Source organism: Aphidius gifuensis, linkage group LG1, assembly GCF_014905175.1.
Source record: "Aphidius gifuensis isolate YNYX2018 linkage group LG1, ASM1490517v1, whole genome shotgun sequence".
NCBI classification, from domain to species: Eukaryota; Metazoa; Arthropoda; class Insecta; order Hymenoptera; family Braconidae; genus Aphidius; species Aphidius gifuensis.
In genome coordinates, this window is record NC_057788.1 from 16,503,729 (window position 1) to 16,526,796 (window position 23,068).

At 27.4% G+C, this 23,068-nt stretch overlaps 2 protein-coding genes across 4 annotated transcripts in view; one reads left to right on the forward strand and one right to left on the reverse strand.

The window, feature by feature from the left end:
* The window catches only part of LOC122849567 (acetylcholinesterase), a 274,697-nt gene that overhangs the window by 28,259 nt on the left and 223,370 nt on the right, over positions 1 to 23,068 (reverse strand). The gene's annotated exons all lie outside the window — the stretch shown is intronic.
* Positions 10,553 to 23,068, forward strand: part of LOC122860584 (NK-tumor recognition protein-like) — a 53,068-nt gene continuing 40,552 nt past the window's right edge. Inside the window, exons 1-2 of the mRNA XM_044164461.1 lie at positions 10,553 to 10,816; positions 11,996 to 12,177. Coding sequence (XP_044020396.1) covers positions 10,666 to 10,816; positions 11,996 to 12,177 — 333 coding nt within the window. The 5' untranslated portion in view covers positions 10,553 to 10,665. The remainder of the gene's footprint in view (positions 10,817 to 11,995; positions 12,178 to 23,068) is intronic.

Here is a 23,068-nt window from a genome sequence, read left to right on the forward strand (position 1 = left end):
CTTCATCGGAAGCCAACCACGGACTGTAACCAGTCCCGATGTCATCAGACAGCTCTGAGAGCTGGCAAACGACTGGCAGTGAGATGCCAGCGATTACCAGTTTTATGGACCCGCTATCTTCACTCCCAGGTGACCCTCTTCATAAGACCATTTGTACGCACACCCGATGCGACTCTCCGGTGGGATACAAATCTAGCGCAGCCAGGGTAGGAATCTGAATTATCCACTCGTGGCGTATGTCTACCAAGTCAACACTGATATTCAGGCGAAAATAGATATCACTACCGAGGCTACTTATAAACCGATGGTATTAATAAGCGTCAAAGTCGATAATACTTCTCAGACCAGACCTCTAATTATTTCCGGGAGCGCGAGATCTCCCAAATCTCATCATATTCAATATGATATGATTGAGATGAATATTTAAGTGAGAAAATTTTAAATAATTATTATAATTCTACCTTTTTGTTGGTAAATTATTAAGTGAACTTGATGGAAATTGACCATTTGCCATAAGTTCAGCCAATTCATCAACCTCTTGATTTCCATCGGATGTTGGTGATATTATAATTGATGATGATTGTAATGAATCAGAACTGATGGTTCTAAGTATACGTCTTCTCCGAGGACGACGGATACCGGTGTCAGCTGACGAACAACTATCCTCGTTATCAACAGTCAATAAATTAATATTAATAAAAAGCTGATTGTCATTAAAACAAACGAGAAAAAATAATGTTTATGATAAAGATTGACAAAAAAAAATTTTCCAATAATTATTCTATTTAATATAATTTTACCTTTGTGCTGGTAGAATGTTGAGTGATCATGATAGAGATTGCCAATTTGCTATAAGATCAAACAGTCCATCAAACTCTTCATTTCCATATAAACTTGGTGAATTTATAATCGATGATGATTGTGATAAATCAGAACTGATAGGTCTTGGTTGAGAGAGCCATATACGCTGTCATCTGACAAACAACTATCCTCATCATTATCATTTGTCATTTTTCTAAATACATGGATTCAAAATTTTTAAAAATAATGAATAAACTCAATTAAAATATATCTTTCGGACAATAAAGCAATATGCTACGGTAAAACCTGGGGAAATTATTTTATTTCGATTGACCGCGATAAGCAGGCAATTGTTGAGACTTACCGATGACGAATTATTAGATCTGAATTTATACTATTTTGATGCTAGCGACGTCTCAGTTTTCGACTAAAGTTTCTATCATTACCACGTAAGTTTAGAATTCATATCTTGCTTCCATTTACTATCATTCAATCTAATATTAACATATTAGGATATTAACTTCATCTAGTTAATAATAACTTTCACTTCATTATTTTGATAATATTTTTTGGCTAAATTAATAATTACTAATTCTAATTGAAATTCCGAATCGTCTCTTGAGAGTCATCTTACGATATCCTGAGTGTGAGTATATAATATATAAAGTTTGATAATTAATAAAAAACAGAAAAAAAAACAATGTTATTTGTGCAATTTTTTTATAAACGAATAAATGCTGTTTTCGTTTAGGTGTTTCAGAAAATCATAACTTTCAAAATAATCAATATTCTGTGCCGACTTTTTATTTTTATATGAATGCCCAGAGGTCTTCGAATAAATAAATTATCGTTTTTTTAGAAATAAACGTTTATAAAGTTTTCCAGCCGCGGAACAGTTTATCGAATTTTTTTTTTGAATATGTATTATAGTATAAAATGAACACTCTGCTTACATGGATTAAAAATGGAAAATACTCAAAGTCGATGAGCGACATTAGAAAAAAAAAAAAAAATTGAAAATAGTAGATGGTTTGTCTTGTTAAATACTGAGATTTTAGAAGGCGGGAGAGAAAAAAAAAAACTTTTTTTTTCTAAAAAACGGTCTAATATAGATGCATATGCAAGTATTTTTGATTTACAAGATTAATATACCTATTACTATTGTTTATATAAAATAATATTTCCTAAACTTGAAACAAAATATTGAATTATTATACAATAATGATTTATTTATAATATTGACTAATTTCATGTTTTAAAATAAGAGGAATAGACATTGATGTGTTAGATTGAAAAAGAAAATTATTATTGTAATTGTACAATAATTTTGCAATATAATTTAATTATACTTTTTTAATCAAAGTAAAAGAAAAATGGTATACTTGATAAATATATATATTTATAATTATTAAGTCTTTATATAAAAAGGACAAACATCATCGGTCTTCCGGACATTTGATTGGTCGTTTTTTTTCTCACTCACTCTTATATAGTTTTCTTTTATTTTGTTTATTCCTATTATTTTTCTATTTATTTCGTTAGCAACAAAAAAAGAAAAAAGAAAAAGTGAGTAAGACGTAGTTTGTTTTTTTGTCGCTAACGAAATAAATCGAATAAACAAAGAGTGATCTTCGAAGGATGAAATGTCAATAAAATAAATCGATAAAAGTCAATTACAAAATATATGATTTTAAAAAATGAAAACAAAATAGATTAGCTGTAGGTGGAAGAAAAACAATAGGAAAACACCTCAATCGTGTGATCGTTTTTCCAAAATTAACATAAAATAGATCGGCTATAAGCAGAAAGAAATTTCGAGGAATGCATCTGACCTTGACTTACAGCTCTTTTTTTTTTAGTTTAATTCATTACAAGCTATCCTGGAAGAGATTTAGAAGAATTAAAAGAGAAGTTATCACCTGTGGTCAGAGGAAAATCTCAGGACGTATACCTATCCTCGACATAACCAAAAATTGATTAGATAATATTTAGAGCCAATATATTGAGCCAATGTGCTCGTTATATAAAAAGGACAAACATCATCGGTATATCGGACATTTCATTGGTCATTGTTTTTCTCTCACTTACTCTCATATGAAGTTCTTTCTGTTTGCCTTTTTCTATTATTTTTTATTTATTTCGTTCGCAACAAAAAAACAAAAAAAAAAAAAGAGTGAGTGGGACATAGTTTGTTTTTTTGTTGCTAACGAAATAAATCAAAAAAACAAAGAGATCTTCGAAGGATTAAATTGTTAACATATACGAGCGCTTGATAGACCGCGCAACACATAAAATGTTTATTGTTTATTATATTTATAAACAAATGCGTTAGTAGAAATCCACAAAAAAATATATTTTACTTCTTCAAAATGTCCTTCATTTAATGGATTTTTTAGACATACTTTGCAACGAATATTTATTGTAAAAAAAATTGTTTCAACTTTTAAAAAATTTTAACTTTATACCTTGGTAGAAATTTTATCTCGCAGCGATCTAGCTGCGACATTCAATTGCGACTTACGATGTCGCAGCAACATTGCAAAATTACTCACCGCGAACTTTTTTGAGTCCTACGATTATCAGGTTCAGTTAGGTTATACGGCAAGGAGTGGGGAACAATTTTATGATGATAGCAATAATAATAATAGTAATATTATTTATGTTTTTTTATTGTTTTGTCTAAAGGTACAAATACATTAAATATAAAAATTTTCATCTGAAAATAGAGAATATGGTCATGATACCACCGGTTTCCAAGAACTTGAAAAAGTTTCATATAGTTAAAGTCGTTGTCTACAAAAATGTCATGCTTGTCATTCTGACAAAAAACTGCCATGTAGAGAACTATAATCATCACTCGACAACAAATTAATTCGGATTAAAAATTTATTGAATCTTTTAAATATTAATTATGTAATAAAATATAAAATTCAAAAACTATTTACATTATGTTTTCATATAACATGACATGTTCATGCATGAACTTTTTGATTATTTATCAAAATATGATGTGCGATGCATATATTCCAATCGATATTCCTCGTTTGTCGATGTCTTCATGCATATCTAATGTTGTATCACTCTGAAAATTCTTCAAACGGTATCAAGGTTTTGAAATAATAAAAAAATTACTTACCGTTTTATAATCAGATGAATTTTACTAACAACAATTATTATTTATATTTTCCATGATTAATACACTGTGAAAAAAAATGTCTGTTAAATAGAAATTTTTGTCTAGGAAATAAAGACATTTAAAAGAAGTAACAAAGAGTTTCGTAGGAAACAAGAATATGTCTCATTGGAAAAAAATGAAATTCTCGATTATGTATTATTCAAGTTCAATTCGAGCATTAGAAACGTCAAATATAGTAAAAAAAGATTTATTTTAAACCATTTATATATCCTCTATTTAAAACTATTAGAGGAATTAAATTAATATTTTTTTTTCTTATTCAATAAATATAATTGTCTTGAAAAAAATCAAAAGTATCTGAATTTTAGACATTTCCGCCTTGCTTCGTAACAAGTTTGATTTCATTGATTACAAAAATGTCTAATATCTAGACACGGTCGTCTTGCTTTGTAACAGATTTTGTTTTTCAAAAAACAAAAGTGTCTAAATTCTAGACACTGTCGTCTTGCTTTGTAACACGTTTAGTTTTATTAATTACAAAGATGGCTAATATCTACACACGGTCGTCTTGCTTTGTAACAGATTTTGTTTTTCAAAAAACAAAAGTGTCTAAATTCTAGAGACTGTCGTTTTGCTTTGTAACACGTTTGGTTTTATTAATTACAAAAATGGCTAAATTCTAGACATTGTCGTCTTGCTTTATAACAGATTTCGTTCCCTTAACAACAAAAATGTCTAAATTTTAGACAATATTATTTCTTGCCTTATAACAGATTTGGTTTAATTTAGAACAAAATTGCCTAAATTTAAGCCACTTTTTGTTTTGCTGTAAATACTTGTACGCCTTGGTTTATGAATAAAGTCCCTTAATTTTATATACAATTTGTCTTCTTATATGCAATAATATTTCTCAGTGAAAATAATAACATTCTTTTTTCATGAATACATATTGCCTTGAATCGAAACTTAATTTTTTTTTTTTCAAGACTTTATTTTCCAAATTAAAAGCAATAATAGTATAACTCAAGACGTACACGGAGAGAAATCCGCAGCAAATAATGCTGTAGAGTATCAAACAAATTTTACTGTAGTCTACTGGAAATTGAGAAGTTGCGTGGGGAGGCCACCAGGATCGACTAGAATTTCCTACTACACTACAGTAATTTTAATCAAAACAAAACAAAAAAACGTCACAAAAAATTAAATAAAACGTTATTATTCAAACATCAGAATAAAAATGTAACGTGTTTATTAATTTTAAAAAAATAAACCATTTTATAATTTTCATGTGTTTCACCGTATTTTAATTTAAATTCATGAATAAAATAAAAACAATAAACTTTTTTAGAAGAGGTTAGGAACACACTTGATTTCCAATAAATATTCGTGTCATCTGGCGGGAAAACCTGCTGTACACTACAGTAATTTCTGGCATAAAGTATACCATTAACTCGAGACTTCCAAAAATTCCGGTAGACTACAGTAAAAAATTTAGATGAAATATAATAATAATCATTATAATAAGTGGGAATTAGTCGCTTTAATGACGTCAGCTATGATTTTTACGATACCACTACAGTAATATTTGGTGCGGATTTCTCTCCGTGTAAAAAGATATTTTAAAAGTTTTTTCATAAAAAAAAAAAAAAAAAAAATTATTATATTTATTGTTAATCACTCTTGATCGTAATTGTTTATTCATTCGTATTTGTTTATCCTAACACTTACCTATCCGAAAAACCTAAATCTATTTTTTTTGTTTTAACCGAGAACCGAACCTACTATCTACTAATTTCAGCCATCTGATGTCAACCGCAAGATTAAATTGATTGTGATTTTGTGTCCAGTTATTACATAGATATTGAAAGTCTTTGTAATAAAAAAAATACTTAATTATATTTTATTGGACAAATTCTACATCCTTCAAGGAACAAAATGTTAGATGTCAAATATAAATTTATGAACTCGTTTAATCAAATAGTATTTCTAAAGTAAATTTTCTTTAGCCATAATTTATTTTAGAACCATAAATTACTATCATTGTTGAGTTCAATGATTTGTTTACGTTAAATTTGTTTTATTGTATATTTATATCAAACTAAAATGTGTTTATTTTATTAAATTTTAAATACTCAAAAAAATTTACTCTGGAAATAATATTTGATTAAAAGAATTTATAAATTTATATTTAGACATCTAATATTCTGTTCCTTGAAGGATTTAGAATTTGTCCAATAAAATATAATTAAGTATTTTTTTTTATTACAAGACTTTGCAAATTTATTCTATCGTAGCCAACGTGTGCTTTAAGTTTACAAAAATCACAACCAATTCATAATCTTGCGGTGGCCGCGCGGGCTAAGATATGCGTTTAGAAATTAGTAGATAGTAGGTTCGGTTCTCGGTTAAAACAAAAAAAATAGATTTAGGTTTTCGGATAGGTAGGTGTTAGGATAAACAAATACGAATGAATAAACAATTACGATCAAGAGTAATTAACAATAAATAAAATAATTTTTTTTTTTTTTTTTTATGAAAAAACTTTTGAAATATCTTTTTACGTCTTGAGTTATACTATTATTGCTTTTAATTTGGAAAATAAAGTCTTGAAAAAAAAAAATTAAGTTTCGATTCAAGGCAATATGTATCCATGAAAAAAGAATGTTATTATTTTCACTAAGACATATTATTGCATATAAGAAGACAAATTGTATATAAAATTAAGGGACTTTATTCATAAACCAAGGCGTACAAGTATTTACAGCAAAACAAAAAGTGGCTTAAATTTAGGCAATTTTGTTCTAAATTAAACCAAATCTGTTGGGTTATGATAATATCCTCTGAAAGTGTCGATATAAGAGATTTGTATTTGTTTTATCAATATTTTTCTATTTTCATTTGTATTGATACGTCTTCACTCTTATACGCCGTGTAACATACATTACAGCACCTCGGTAGTTCAGTTCCCAAACTTTATTTTACAAACACTATCTTGCATTTAGTATGTTCAACGAACTTAAATAATTTAAAATCAATGAGTATCGACAGATAAAATATCATATGTAGTTGAATCCTAATAATATCATTATAGAAGCTTTGAATATCACTGTGTTTTTTCATACGTAATACATTATACTGATTGAAAAAGGCACTTTTTAGTTTAAATCAAAAATTATTTTTTAAACTAAAAAGTACCTTTTTTAATACACTATCATAAACATAATAATTATGAATATGAATATTTATCAAGTATACCATTTTTCTTTTACTTTAATAAAAAAAGTATAAATGAATTATATCGTAAAATTATCGTACAATTACAATAATAATTTTCTTTTCCAAACTAACACATCAATGTCTATTTCTCTTTTTTTAAAACATAAAATTAGTCAATATTATAAATAAATTATTATTGTATAATAATTCAATATTATGTTTTGAATATAGAAAATATTATTTGATATAAACAATAATAATAGGTATATTAATCTTCTAAATGAAAAATACTTGCATATGCAAGTATTTTTCATTTAGAAGATTAATATATACATTGTATATATATGTACAATATGAACTTTACTTCGCCTGACAAATGCAAGTATAACTAATAAATAAAAATATTATACTTGCATATTAATATATATAACGGCGCATATATTTATATAATAATAAATAAATTAAATATATATATATAAATACTCGCATTTAAATTTATCTATACTACAGAACGCCTGATGGTAACGGTTATCGACCGATTACCATGGCGCTCTAAGGCGCAATGTAAACTGACAGAAAATGGATTCCTGCTGTAGTGATTCTCACTGCCTTATACACGGAAAGACACCAAGCGGACGAATCCTCCAACCAACGACTCCGTTTCATTTATTATATATATATATTTTTAGTATTTAATATTTTCTTTTTGTATTATTATTGTTATTTTGTAGTATATTCTCCCCCTTTTTATCAAGATAAAGAGAGGAGGGATAGCTTTGAGTGGGGACAGCTTGGTAGATCCGAGCTGCTCCAAAATATCTTGGGCTGAACTCTCTCTCTTGGCTGTGGGACGTGGTAAGATGCACACGCTTCGTAATCAGCTCTTGTTTTACGTATATTAGGGTACTCATGTGTCTAGCTGGAGACCCAGCAGACATGTGTATTTTTGTAGGTTAGTTTTTGGGGCGTTGGCCGTGTGAATCATGGGCAACGTCAAGCATACATTTTTCATTTGATAATTTAGTTTAGTTATTTGATTAGAAACGCGGTCCCTTTTGTTAATTTAATTAATTATTAAATTCAAGGACGTGATTAAGATTATGTATTACGTTTTGGATTATTGAGTTTACGTTTTGTATTTTGGATTTACGTTTAAGTTTTGGATAATAAATATTACGTTTTGGATTATTGAGTTTACGTTTTGTATTTTGGATTGACGTTTAAGTTTTGGATAATAAATATTACGTTTTGGGTTTTTGAGTATAAAAATAATAATGTGTTTTGTTGATTATTTAATTTGTGTATTAAATATTTTTCCTTGTGACTTTATCCGGCCCTTCTACCATAACCAGCACACTGAGTGATTCTAGCGTCCCTCTAGGCTAATTATTGATACGCTATTTGGTTATTTTGGTCTTTGTTTCGGTTGTTGGATTTAATTGACGTTATTTTGGTATTTTTGGTATGAATGTGTTATGCCTTTTTCGAGTTTTAGGGCGAATTGAAAACCTCACGATTTTAACTCATGCCTTTTTCGAGTTTTAGGGCGAATTGAAAACCTCATGATTTTAGCTCATACCTTTTTCGAGTTTTAGGGTGAATTAAAAACTACACGATTTTAACACTAAAATAATAATAATTTACGTTTCTGGATATTGGTTTTGGTTAGTTTTGTATTTCATGATAAATTAGTAAATAAACCAAATAAAATACTTGATAATTAGTCCGAGAAGGTAACATGCAAAAATGTCACGTTACACTGCCCAGATCCGTTATCGGATCTGACGTCTAAACTCTATGTTTTTTCCTTTTGCTCCATCCCTAACCTGCGCCTGAAAATGTTTACTTGATTTTGATTTTGAGAAAATTAAAAAAAATGTACTATTATTGTATTGTTCCTTTCAAAAATCATTTAACAGATAAAATTTAACACGGCCCTAGCCGGAATATTGAAAATTTTTAGTTTTCAACGATAACGCGGTCCACACGCTATAACAAACGTTATCAGATCTTTTTTTACATTTATAGTACATTACAAAAAAAATACCTTAGCTCACCAATCAGTTTTAACGTCTCTTATAATTCGTGTTTTTTCAATTTTCAAAAATTTATATTTTGGCCGGGCTACAATTAATTTGCTTGAGAGTTTGAAATTAACTTAATATACACGGAAAAAATTTTTTAGCTGCAGCAACGAGCTAGATAGCTGTCTCTCCTATCCACGGCTAACTAACCTTTGGATAGTTAGCAGAGGATTGTTATTTTGGCAATCCACATTTGACAGGTTACTATTCTTGTGAAAACAGCGTGCCTACTCGTTACATTAGCTATACTTTGGATAGCTGTGGTACCCACCTCGAAATTTCTAGTTGAACCTGATAGAATCATATAGTCTTCATGTTACAATAAGTTGGATATCTATGTGATTCTATAGGGTGGTAAAATAGGTTCCTGTTTTTTATCGGAAGCTATGAGGTCGAAAAAACACTTACACAAAATCGATAAGAATATATGAGAATTAAAAACTGATGAGATTTTATAAGTCCCAAAACTTTGAGAACGTATGAGGTTGAATAAGAAAATTTTTATTGTTCTGTATTTTTATAAGAGTATAACAGAAAATATATTTTTTCAAGTAATAAGATTTTATGATGTTTTGAGCAATATGAATTTATAAGACTGTATCAGACTTTTAATCACTTTTCACGAGTTCCAATAGATATAAAAATATTTTTTTATAAGATTCAATCAGAAATTAATACTTCACATGAAATTTTTTTTTTATAAGATTAAACAAGAAAAACTGGACAGATACCCATATTGAATCTGATAAAAAAGTTTAAGTCAATTTATAAGATTCAAAAAGATTATAAAACAAGTCAGATTTTATGAGACTTCTTACATTATCTGATTCACCATTATAAATACTATGTATTTAATTATAAAAAGTATTATATAGGTTTCTATAAGAATAATTACGTCACCGATTAATAAGTTTTTATCAGAATTTTTTTCTTTTCAGATAATTTATTGATTTTAATTTATTGATTGTAATCATTTGTTTAAAAATTATTTTTTACATTTTATAGTATTTTAAAGGAAACCGAAAAATTTTATGAAACATACTGAAAAAAAATTCTGACTTCATTTCAGACATATGTTAATCGCCTACGTATTACAAATTTGTTCAAAAATATTTTCAATAGTTTTTTATAAATGACGGTACAAGATAAAGAAATCTACAAAATTTTCCATTGAATTAGATTTGTGAAAAAAATAATTTTTTCTATAAGAGACTGAGGCCCTCTTTCAAGGGTTGCTGAACTAAATGGACGGCGCTTCCATGTACCTTTGTTGACTCTTGCTCTCTTTCATAGTTTCATTCGGGCCAGTCTTGCCTGAGTGGTTGCAAGTGGTTGCATAGTGCATTGGTATTAAACGCATTCTACTTACACATGTATGTATAATTATACTGACTTTTTTGTTTATTCGATTTTTTTTTAACTTAACAAATGTGGGCCTGTGTGAAAGATTTAAAAACAAATAAACTTACAAATGTGCCAGTTGAGAATATTGAGTTTTTTACACTAAACTACGCAAAAAAAAAATATACACTGAAAAAAAACGGTGAAGAGTTGGAAATACAAGTTCTTCTCGTTGCAGGTAAGTCATTTATTATCTATTTAAATATACTATTTACTTTATTTATTTTACTATAATAAAATGTCCGCGTACGCGATACGATCATAGAAAATAAATTTTTCAATTTTTTTTTTTTTTGTTCTTCCCGAAATGTTTTCAACAATTATTAAAATTAGAAATTAAAGAATCCTTGTAACAAAATTTAAAAACCTTTTTTCATGAGTCTATAACTCGTGTAATTTCCATATAGAGAGAAGTGATTTTTATTTCAAATTTTAATTTTTTCATTCTTTTTTTTATAAATAATCTCAATGAAAAAAAAAAAAAAAGTTCACAAAAAAAAAGTCAAGTATTCGAAATTGTCACAATAATTCAAGAAAAAAATATATATTTTTGACGCATGTAATTAGGTCTGAACTATTGAAAATTAAAATTTCACCCCACTTGATGTAAAACATATATCTATATCTAATATTGAAATTTTATTTTGGAGAAACCAGGTGGGGCCAAGTATAAAATTTTAATTTTTAATAGTTCAGACTTAATTACATGCATCAAAAATATATATAATCTTTCTTAAATTTCTAGTGTCATATCTGAATTAATATACTTATAATTATTTCGAATACTTTTTGGTAAGAAAAAACTTTTTTTTTTTTTTTGTTGCGATATCACATTTTTCTGTAAAGTCATTTGGTCATATCGAATTTAATAAATCCAGCCTTAAAATTATTGTTTTGCAACTTTGACACATTTGCACATTTGTTCTGAGTATGACACATACTTCACAAAAGTTTGTTACAAGAGAAACAAAAGAATCTCTTAATATTAATAAAATATCAAAAAGGAAAGAGAGAGATATAACGAGCAATGAGAAAGTATGAGAGAGATAAAAATTTATCTGTTTTTTAACGTAAAAACGCACAGTTGTAAAATTTATTTAATTATTAAAAATTACATAAACTATAAAATAACTTGGTTTTTTTACAAAAAAAAATTTTTTTGTTAATTTTATTTTTTATATAATTATAATATTAACGGATTTTTTATCAACAATCAATAACAATTTCTTAGATACATAGCAAGCACAATTTCCTTCCGACTAGACTAGTACCTTTTCCTTTTAAATTAATACAATTTTTTTGGTCTTATATGATAAATTTCCGATTAATAAAATTAATACATTGCTTTTATAAACAGATACAGAAGAGGAACTTCAGGAGAAAAGAAATTCTGAGCGTTTGCGAGTGACTCCTACTTCTCTGTTATCTACGGCCGAGGAAGATACACCTGAGCCTCTACCCCCTCAACCTAAAGAGCTCAAAGTTATCGTCACAAATATTTCTGAAGTCTTGCAAAATAAATTGTCAAAGAAAAATCCGGTAAGTTAATTATCAATATTAATTTATTTAATCTATACAAATTAAAAAAGCTTAAAATTAAGTTGTCAACATTTTTTTAACATTAAATGTGTTAAGGTCAAAAGTAAAGACAATTTCCCTTCTATGAATTTTTTATTTTCTGGGCTTAAATAAAATCCTGAATAATTATCTGTTTCGATGGATTATTTTTCTCCTACGATTTTGGTAGATATTCAAGTCTTAATTATTAAATTTTCTATCATAAGCGGACGTTCTCTTTCTTTTATTCGTCGTGCTGTCTCTTTTTTTTGGGCTATAGTAGTATGTGTGTGCCTATTCAGATGGAATACAAACACACATACTACCAAGAACTCGTCAGTATAGTGAATATGTTTTGGACAGAGGGGTACTAAAAATGTTTTCAAAAACTATGTGTAAATGCGCACCCTCTCAGCCCCAAACTTCGTTCGACGATGGGATTTACTTTCGACCTTAAATTAAAGTAATTCAATTTTAAAATATTATTCTCGGTTATATATAACAATAATCCAACATAAAAAAATAAAAAAAAGAAAATTAATTCATCTATTAAATGTTGAATGTGATAAGATCGGTCTTATTCGGGAGAGCCAATCATCAAGATATATTTATTGTCAATAAACTGTTCAGTTTTTTTTTTTTGTTATTATTCAAATTGAACAAATAACATTGCTTATGTGCCCTTTTGAATTTTTTTTTATATCACATACATGAGATATACATTTATTTAGTATATTTACAATTTAATTTCATAATTATCTACAGACACTTTCATTTTCAACAATTTGAGACATATGTCTAATATTAGCAAAAAAAATCAGTCAATATCAAAGCTCGGAAAAAGTGTCCAGCTAAAATATATCAAAAAAATAAAAAATTTATATACCTATATATATAAAAAAACATTTTTTGAAAACCAATAGATTCTTCAGACCAAAATCCAAAAATAAAAACACATTATAGATCATTCGGAATTGGTGTGTGGAGTTATTCATTGTTTGTGCATGCAACTTAAAAAAAAAAGGTTTACTTGGGTTGAGGGTTCGCCGACGGAGCATGAAAGTTATTTGTTGATACCGCTTGTTGAATTGTTGTAGAAATATTCAAAAATTGTTGTACATGTGTTGCCAAGGTCAGGTAGTCGTGATCTTGATTTAGAAAATTTAAAAGAAACTTTATTTTGCGGCAACAAAAAAAACTGTTTTCTGTGACACATGTTCCGTCTGTGTTTTTCTGAAATACCGATCTATTGGGCAAATCTGTTTCGCTACTTGAAATAAGCCAAACGCTTTCAAATTATAGTTTCATTTTTCTTTAAAATGTTCTTAAAATTAAAAATAATAAACCATTTCGAATTTTATTTTCATAATGATAATATATTCTTTGTGTTGCATAAAAATAGTTTGTGTACATAATTTACAATATAAATTTAATAAATAATATTATTATACTATTGTTATATTATTATATTATTATAATTTACTTATTTATTATTGATTAATGAATATTTATTAATTATAATTGTTATGAAAGGAACAAACATACTAGTGCGATTCATTTTCTATATGTATTTTTTGCTTTTTTTTTTTTTTTTTTGAAGTAACAGAAATTATATACATATGTAATGTTTGTATGTATATTTTTTCTTAATCCTTGTTCTTTATTATATAACAGTCTTAGACTGTTTTCACTAGATAGTCGACTGTGAAAACGTATATTGAAGCAAAAGCAAGCGTATATTTTATGTACTTATATATAAATAATTATAATATTTAAATATAATAACAAATCAAATCGAGGAAATGATAAAATTTTAATTTTTAATTATCTAATATTTTTTTCATCCTACTTAAACATTTATTGTTTCAAGGTCATGTTTTTCAACTTCTTTATGAAATAGAACAATGAAAGTGTGCGTTGATGCTGACTGTCGGTTCATTCAAATATGGACCTATACTATCTCGTCACGCTTATTTTCTCTACCTTCTTAAAAAAAGTTTTACTCAGATATTTCACGTCCTATAATTTTGCATTATTCAGGTTTAAAGAGGGTGTTTTTTTTATTTCGAATTTTTAAACTACCTACAGATTTTGATTTTCAATAACTTTATTATAAAATATATTTTTTAATTTATTGAATTTATAACAGTTACTTTAAAAAAAGTATATTTGATTTATCAAAAAAAAAAAAAAATTAGGATTGAAAAAAATAATACATAAATTCTCCACATGTTGTCCAGTCATCGAGTTAAATGCAGGTCGAATTACAAACATTAAAATAAAAATATTAAACCATGAAAAACCAAGTCTATGGGTCATGATAGATGTAAATGAAGCATGGTATGGCCACCCATATATAAATTCAAAGAAATTGAGCACCATTTATATACGACCAATAAAAAAAAACGTTGAAAAGTAATAAAATAAACATAAAAACAAGAAAGACACGTCTGAGAAACAATTTCCAAAATCTTGAAACTGCTTGAAACATAATATTTCAAATACTATATCAAGCATATGTGAAAATTACACATTCGTTTTACCGACGTGTACGTCCGTATTTTAACGTTCGCGTTGAGTATAAGGAAAAGCGGGACAAGATGGAACACCGAGAAAATATATTTTGACTTACATTATTTTTAATTTTTTTACATTTTTTCGTTCAGTTTTGATTAAAAAAGCCGAAAGAATATTGATGCGACAAAAAAAAATTGTATATATATATATACACGTATGTGTACATCATGAAACATTTCGGCCAAAATCATTATTCTATAGTGATTACATCATTGTAAAAATTAAATAACCCACCACCAGAAAGCCCTCTTTTTATTATTATAAATTGTTGGAAATTTGATATTATTTATTTGATAACTTAAGTTTATTCAAGTGAGTAATAGTTAAACAAAATAAAAGATTATTTTATATTTTATTTATGTTGAATTTCTGGATGAAATTGTATGTACCTATGGTGTGATTGTAATATGAACTAATACACGTGCGACCCTGAATATTTTCCTAGAATATTTGTGAGGTCAGAATGGGTCATAAAAATATTGGATAATAACGAACACTTTGGGTGATATATTTAAGATATGAGTCTTCAGTCTTGGAGTCTTGGTATGGACATTGCATTGACATGCTCGTTTATACGTAGAACGTAGCTTTGTCATTTAAAAAAACATATATAATTTACATATACATTGTTTGATTATTTAAAACCTACCCTAAAGAAATGGTGACCTGATTAAATTGATATTAAACTAAAGTTGAAATAATTAATAAATAATAAATTAAAATATAATATTCAAATCTAAATATTCTAACATAAATGAATTCATTCTACGTACACTTAAAAAAAAAAAATTATATATTTTTTGTAATACAAAAAAAGGGCTTTTTAGTGTGGATTTTTTTTTTCTACAGTGACATAATCTCTGTAGAGTAACGATTCTTCGGGCCACAATCTAAAACTAAATCATTATTGCAATTAAAATTTCTTGCCTTTATTAACGTCCACATATCATTTAGAGTTACTATGCCTATCCGATATTATGCATGAATATAACGAAATATAACATCAAAAAATAATTTTTTGCACATATATTGACAATGTTTACGCACACATATAATCTTAAGCGCATAAATGAAGCCCAAATGGCAAATAAATAAATCATGTATCTATTTAATATCACAAACTTTCAATTAAATTTTGGATTAAATTCATTTCCAATTTACTCATAACTGATGTATATATATACCAAAAAAAATTTAAGAAATAGTCAGCTTGAATGGGTGTTACGTTAAAAAAAATTTTTTTTTTTTATTTTACTATAAACAAATAAATTTTGAAATTAAAAGTTTCCAACAAAACTCTGACACTGCACTTAATATATCTAATTTTATTTTCCTAAAAGTATGTTGTTTTTTTACAAAAATTTACTTTTTGAAAAAAAAAAAAAAATCAAATGCCCGATGGTCAGTTTTTACTTGTCGAATTCAGAAATGAAAAATAAATAAGATTTATTTGGTGAAAAGAAAGAAATGAAAAAAAAAAGAATTGCAGAGAGTTTAACTTAACCTTGGCCAGGTATAAACCTTACTAAACCGCATCTAATTGAACAACTTCTTTTTTCTAACAATTTTTAAGTAAAGATAATATAGAAAATTTTGTTGATGTTTTTCAGAAAATAAATTCAGTTAAAAGTAAAATCTGGTAAAAACAACGAACACTGAGAACTTTCAAGATTATAGTTCTCAACAAAAAGCTTTTTTATTTCCTTTTTCGTTATCGTTGTCTCTTTTCGTTACTTTTCATTCTCTGTGACTGAAAACACATTTTATATTGTTAAGGGTTTCGGTGATTTACGCCCCCCCGCTGACTACATATATTCAACCATATAACTCACTGTTGTGTTAGTGTCTTCTGTTTGAATATATACTATGAAAAAAGAATACCGTTAGGAAGTGAAAGCTATTACCCAGGTACATTTTAGTATCTGTGAGTTTTTTTGTCTCAACATTCAAACTTCAATTTTGTGCAAAATGAAAAAAAAATTATAACTGCTAATGTAACTACAAAAAAAATAAAAATGCTCAATCTATTAATAAACAAAATTAAACAATATTAGTAAATGATTTTTTTAATTATACTTTTAGGATTGCTAAGCTATTATGAATAATTATGATAATTATATAGTGCATGTGCTATAATAAATAAGTCATAATGTTTCATGTATCATGTTGATTCGTTAATCTACTAGAAAAATATGACGAGTGAATTTCTTTGAAAAAAAGTATTTTTTTAAATATATTTTTACAAATTTTGAATTATAAAGGAAAAATTATGTCAAAAAAATGTTAGTATTTATTGTCTCCTGAGTTCTTAAGCTCTCAGCGTAGAGCTGGTTATTGCATCCAAGCCCTCAATTTTTGAGTTGTACTAGGCCATGTGATCTTATTCACAGGTGTTAAAAGTATACTTAGATAAGTAATAAAATTAGTACTAAATAATGTAAGAAATCACTTGTAAGAGTCCTACTTGTACAGTGTGTTATAAAATTGATTTTATTTGCGATGCCCCGTATATATAAATATAGTATGCATAAATTTGTCTACAGATATGGTAAATAAAACCAAGAAGCGTACTTATCGCACTTGGCTTCATCCAAGTTTTAAAGAAGAATCTGTCAGTCGAAGAACAGTGAGACGATGGAAGAAAGCTGCGGCTGAAGCAGTTGAGCAATCATCAGGTCTTACTACATTTCTTCTTTTATATAACATTTGCGTAGTTTTCTTATATAATATAAATAGTGCATAAGTATATGCAGAACATGTAGGGTGGAACGAAAAAAATTGTTAATTGCTTATGATGTCCAATTTTTTACACCACTATTTTTATATATTTGAAAAATGATCTGTTGAATTTTTATTTCCACGCTAATATACATATGCATATGCTCAATGCCTATACATGTTATAGCATTAATGTAAACATATAGACATTAGCTCTTTGCATTCTCGCATTCTTGTGCCATTTAACTTTTTTAATATTCGATAAACTGTCAAAAAAATGACAGTTCCATCAGTAAGTTATAACTAAAACTATCTAAAAAATGTTACTAAATGATACGATTATTTGTTATTAAAAAAAAAAAAAAACGAAGCCTGTTATATGTGACTGCGACAGGAAACAAACCTAAGTTCATTGGCTTTAACTCAACCGGCTATTCAATCAAGGAGTCGGCTTTGACAGAAGTCGTATAAAATCTTTTATTCTTACTTTTCAGCGGCTTATATATGTTGTTACTAAATTTATATTCTTACCAGGGTCCGAACCTGCGACTACTTAAACTACTACTCAACAACCTAACGTTTAAATCTCTTTATAATTCAATACTAAAATACTATTCATTGTTACTATTTATTAATACTGAAAATACTAAAATATATCTATGTTTAATCTGTTATGTATACCCGTATTATTTTTTGATTCGTAAAATGTTTTTGCCAAGATAAATTTATTACGAAATGTGAGAAAAAAATTTTTTCAGTGAATATTTTCATAAATGCAGTGTCACTTGAAACCACAAACAAAATCTTTTCAGTAGTCACTTTAATTAAACTGAGTAAATATCAAAACTGAAAAATAAATTCATAAAACTTCATATTTGATTTGATACACTGGGAAAACAAACTAACATTTTTTACTGTGCTAGCAGGGTGAAAAAATTAAAATTAAAAAATAAAAAAAAAACAGTCATTTATGAAATTAAAAAATATACATTTTCATTCAAATAAATTCTTTTTTATAATTATTAGTTTTCATTATGAAAAATGAAAGCAAAATTTTTTTTTTTTTTTTAAATTAGGGCTTCATGCGGTACCGAGACCGAGAGTATCGGCTGAAATTCTCACTAGATCGCGAGACTCTGAAAATTTAAAATAATATTTTTTTTTTTTTTCCCTCTCACCGTATCGAATCATATTGAAAAAAAGAACTGTTATATTCCTGCACAGTAAGACACTGCACAGTAGGGCACTGACGCCAGAGTCACAAGATATTTACAAGGCTTATGTTTCAATGAAAATTGTAAAGACTAAAGTTACGCCAATTATATTTTCCTAAACTGATATTTTTTGTATTTGATATTTCAAAAGCAATATTCTACTTCTTGGAAAAAAAATACATATCGATGAAGTAAAAGAAAAAAAAAAAAAAAATATACTATTTGTTTATGGCATTTCTAAAGACTTTTTTCAGACTAATTTAACGATTTTTAAATTTTCAAGATTCACTTTGAACATTCGTAACGAAAACGTATAGAAAAAAAATAAAAGAGGTTTGGAGCATAGTTTTTTTACAATTAATAATTAAAGTATGAAATAATGGATTTTTATGAGGAATTATTGAAAAATCACTAGAGATCTCTTGCGGATGACTTCTAGAAACACAATATTTCTATGAATGCGAAAAAGACAAAAAACAGAGAAAAAATGTTGTCTCTCTCTTTGTTTTAAAAAATCGTCCAAATCCCTTAAACATATAACTTGTGACAACGTCTCTAAAAATAAATAAATTGACTTGAAAATGTAACTATAGCTTCATTATAAGCGTGTTATTGCATCCAGACCCTCAATTTTTATTAGAAAAATGATAGTTTTTTTTCTCAGTGTATGATAAATTATTACTTTAAAATTTTAACTCAATACATATAAGCGTTCAATTCATGGCTATTTTTTTTCAAAATTCATGTTGCTACCCTTATTTAAATATGCGAGAATGTTAAGAGTTATGTTCGTGAGGTGTTTTCAATGTATATAACCCACGCAGGAAGATTTTATAAAATAAAAGCAATTTAATTATCAGTTTTTATAAAATTCAACCAAAACTTCTATAAAAATTTTAAAAAATTTAATCCAAATTTATATAAAAAAAATTGCAATTTTTTTTTGGTTCCATGAATTTATAGAAATTTACAAGATAAATTTGTATATATTTTAACATTTCCCCACCATACTCTTTTTCATCCTTGCTAACATTTTATAAATTCCGGAGTGGAAATTGAGATCAAGTCTTGATCAAGACTTGATCAGTCAACATTGATTTAAAATCCATTCTTGATCAGATCTTGATCACGTTTAGCGTTACGTTCTTGATCAAGATTTGATCAAAAGGCTTGATCGAGACTTGATCAAGATATTTCATGAAAACTTGATCGAAAAACTGAAAAAAAAAAATTATTTAGAAATTATTATTTTTTTTATTATTGTATTATTAAGTGTGATGTTATAGAGAAGAGTTAGATAATTATCGGGCACGGAAGTTTTTTTTTTTCTAAAATACGGTAACCGGGAATCGTTACGACGAAGTATACATTGACGTAGTAATGGGTACGCTTTAGACCGCTCGGCCACGGATGGAAACGATGTCCCAAGTGATTTTTTGAAGCTTATATATTTAAACCATAGTCTTGAGACATTATTAGGCCATGTTTGGCGTTTTTTTTCTCAGTAAGAAAACTTTTATCAATGTTTGAAAAAAAAAATCGTAATAATTATTGATGAAATCGTTATAATTAATGAACGTAATATAATAAATTAAAAAGTTAATGTTTTCTTGATCCTATCTTGATCAAGACATATTTAAAAAAAGAACAAGTAATAAGAGAAATATTTATTGATCAATTCTTGATTAAGTTTTGATCAAGACGGCCGTATTACGGATAAGTTGAAGTTTTCTTGATCCTATCTTGAGCAGGTTGTCCTTAATAAAGAATCTTGATCAAATCTTGATCAAAACTTGATCAGGTTTCCTGAGTTAAGGCAACGTTGATCAAGTATTGATCAAGATTGAGAGCCAAATCAAGCTAGCCTGAACAGATTTCCACTCGGGATTTTCGATAAAAAAATAAAAAAAAAAAATTTATTCAACCAGGAATCGAACCCGGATCTTACGGAGTGACGGCCTATCTTTTGAGAAATACTAATAATAAGATATTAGTTTGCCGATTCTATTTTTTTTTTAGTACCGTGGTGGCACCAGTACTCGGACGGTAGAGACGTAATTGAAACTATTTAAACTAAAAAAATATATTAAAAAAAAAAAAAAAATGCATCAGCATTTTTAAATTCTTTAAAATAATACCTGTCATTTAAAAACAAAAAAACTCGTATAAATTATAAATTCAATGGAAATTTAATTAATTAAAAAATTTTTCAATTTCCCCAGTATCCGGACATCTAAAATATATGTGAACCAGTTATTGCACGCGTTAGGTACCAGTTTCTAGACAGAGAAAAAAATATCAACGTCAAACAAATTTAGGTTATATTTAGTAATGTTGTCAGTTTTACTAGTTGTTATTACTGTCCGGGTACTGGTCCTAAATAAAATTTGATGAAATTAAAGGACCCCAATAGTCGGACTTTATTATTTATATTTATAAAATTTTTATCAAAATTCTTTTTTTATCTAATCGGATAATTCAAACATTTTTACAAAAATTAATATCAAACACTAAATTAATTATACTTGATAGACGCATAAATTGATGATTTTAGATGTAGCAATCACTCGACGACGACAACTCACAGTGCCCTCTGATAGAGTTTGAGTGTCACACAATTTTATTTTACCTTTAATATTTTTTTAAAAATATTTCTATTATTTATAAAACAAAAACCGTCTGTTTAAATTAAAGAATATAAGACGTAGAAATATTTAAAATAATTGTTTGAATTTTAAAATAAAAATTATCGCCGTAATTACCGAATAATAGGAAAGTGTCCGACTGCTAGGGTGTGTCCGAGTACTGGTGCCACCACGGTAAATAGTATTTTTAAAACCTGTCATTTACTTTCATATAAATATATAATCAGAGTTATAAGATTTAATTTTTTGATGTTCATATAAAAATCAATGGGGACAGTGAGAAGCTATTTATTGATGTTTTAAAGGACACCGTGCTAATTTCTAATCTGAAAGGCTCAGGTTCGATTCCTGCTGTAAGAATTTTTTTTTTTAAATTTATAAAAGTTTTGTAGTGTTTTTTTATAAATATTTTTTATTTTTATATTTATAAATTTTTTTTTAATTTATTGTAAAAAATCATAATCATCGTACAACTTTCATACAAATCAATAATAAGAGTGATCATAATAAATTTTTTAAAATACCTATATATATAAATCGTTTATAAAATGTTAAAAATACGATTAAAACTGAATATTATTATGAGATTCGTGACTTCTGGGTAATGCACTGGCTCATCACTCGACTATCCCGGGTTCAAGTCCAACATAGAGTTTTTTTTTATTTTTTTATGTGAATTTTTTTATGTAAAATTGAAGAAATTATTTAATGGAAATTATCAAATTCAGGAACCCGGGTTCAAATCCTAAGTAAGGACAAAAAATGTAACATTATTTTTTAAATAAACAAATCATTCTGATTTTTTTTCTCGAAAATACGAATAGAATAAAATGAAATGTACTGGAGAACATCGAAAACTTCACCATGCAACGTAATAGATTTAACGAACGCTAGACTTGACTATGCAACGTAGTACCCGAGTGAAAATCTGGTCAAGCTAGCCTGATTTGACTTCAAGTCTTGATCAAGACTTGGTCAATGTTTCCTTGACACGGGAAGCCTGATCAAAATTTGATCAAGATTTGATCAAGATGCTTGATTAAGGATAACTTGATCAAGATTGGATCAAGAAAACCTTAACACATTCTCATTAAGGCCAGCCTGATCAAGAATTGATCAATCAAAATACATTTTGGTACTTGTATTTTCTCCATCGTTATTATATATTTCAGTACTTGTATTTTTTTATTGTTTAACCCATCATTGTTACAATTATATTATTTTTTCACTATTAAAATGATTTTTTTCAATGAAAACGACGCTAAACATGGCCTAGTTATGTTTCAAGACTGGTCTAAATATATAAACTTCTTAAAACGATCGGGTGTATCGATTTTCTCCGTGGCCGAGTGGGTCAACGCGTTGCCCTTAGTACGTATAATCTAAACTTCGTCGGTTCGAATCCCGGTAGGTGCGCTTGTTTGAAAAAAAAAAAAAAAAAAAATTGTCTCTTTGGTTGTTTGTCTCTCTTCTTCTGTGTAATTGAAAAATATTATATATATAAAATTATGAAAAAAAAAATACAATAATTAAAATTAAAGACATAATTTTTGTTTTTTGATTAAATATTGATCAAGTAAACACGATCCAGTTTTGATCAAGAATGGATTTGAAATCAATGTTGCCTGATTGAGATTTGATCAAGACTTGATTTCAATTTCCACTCGGGTACTTCTCAATAAAATACATCGTTTCTTTTTCAATTGAAAAATTGTGAAC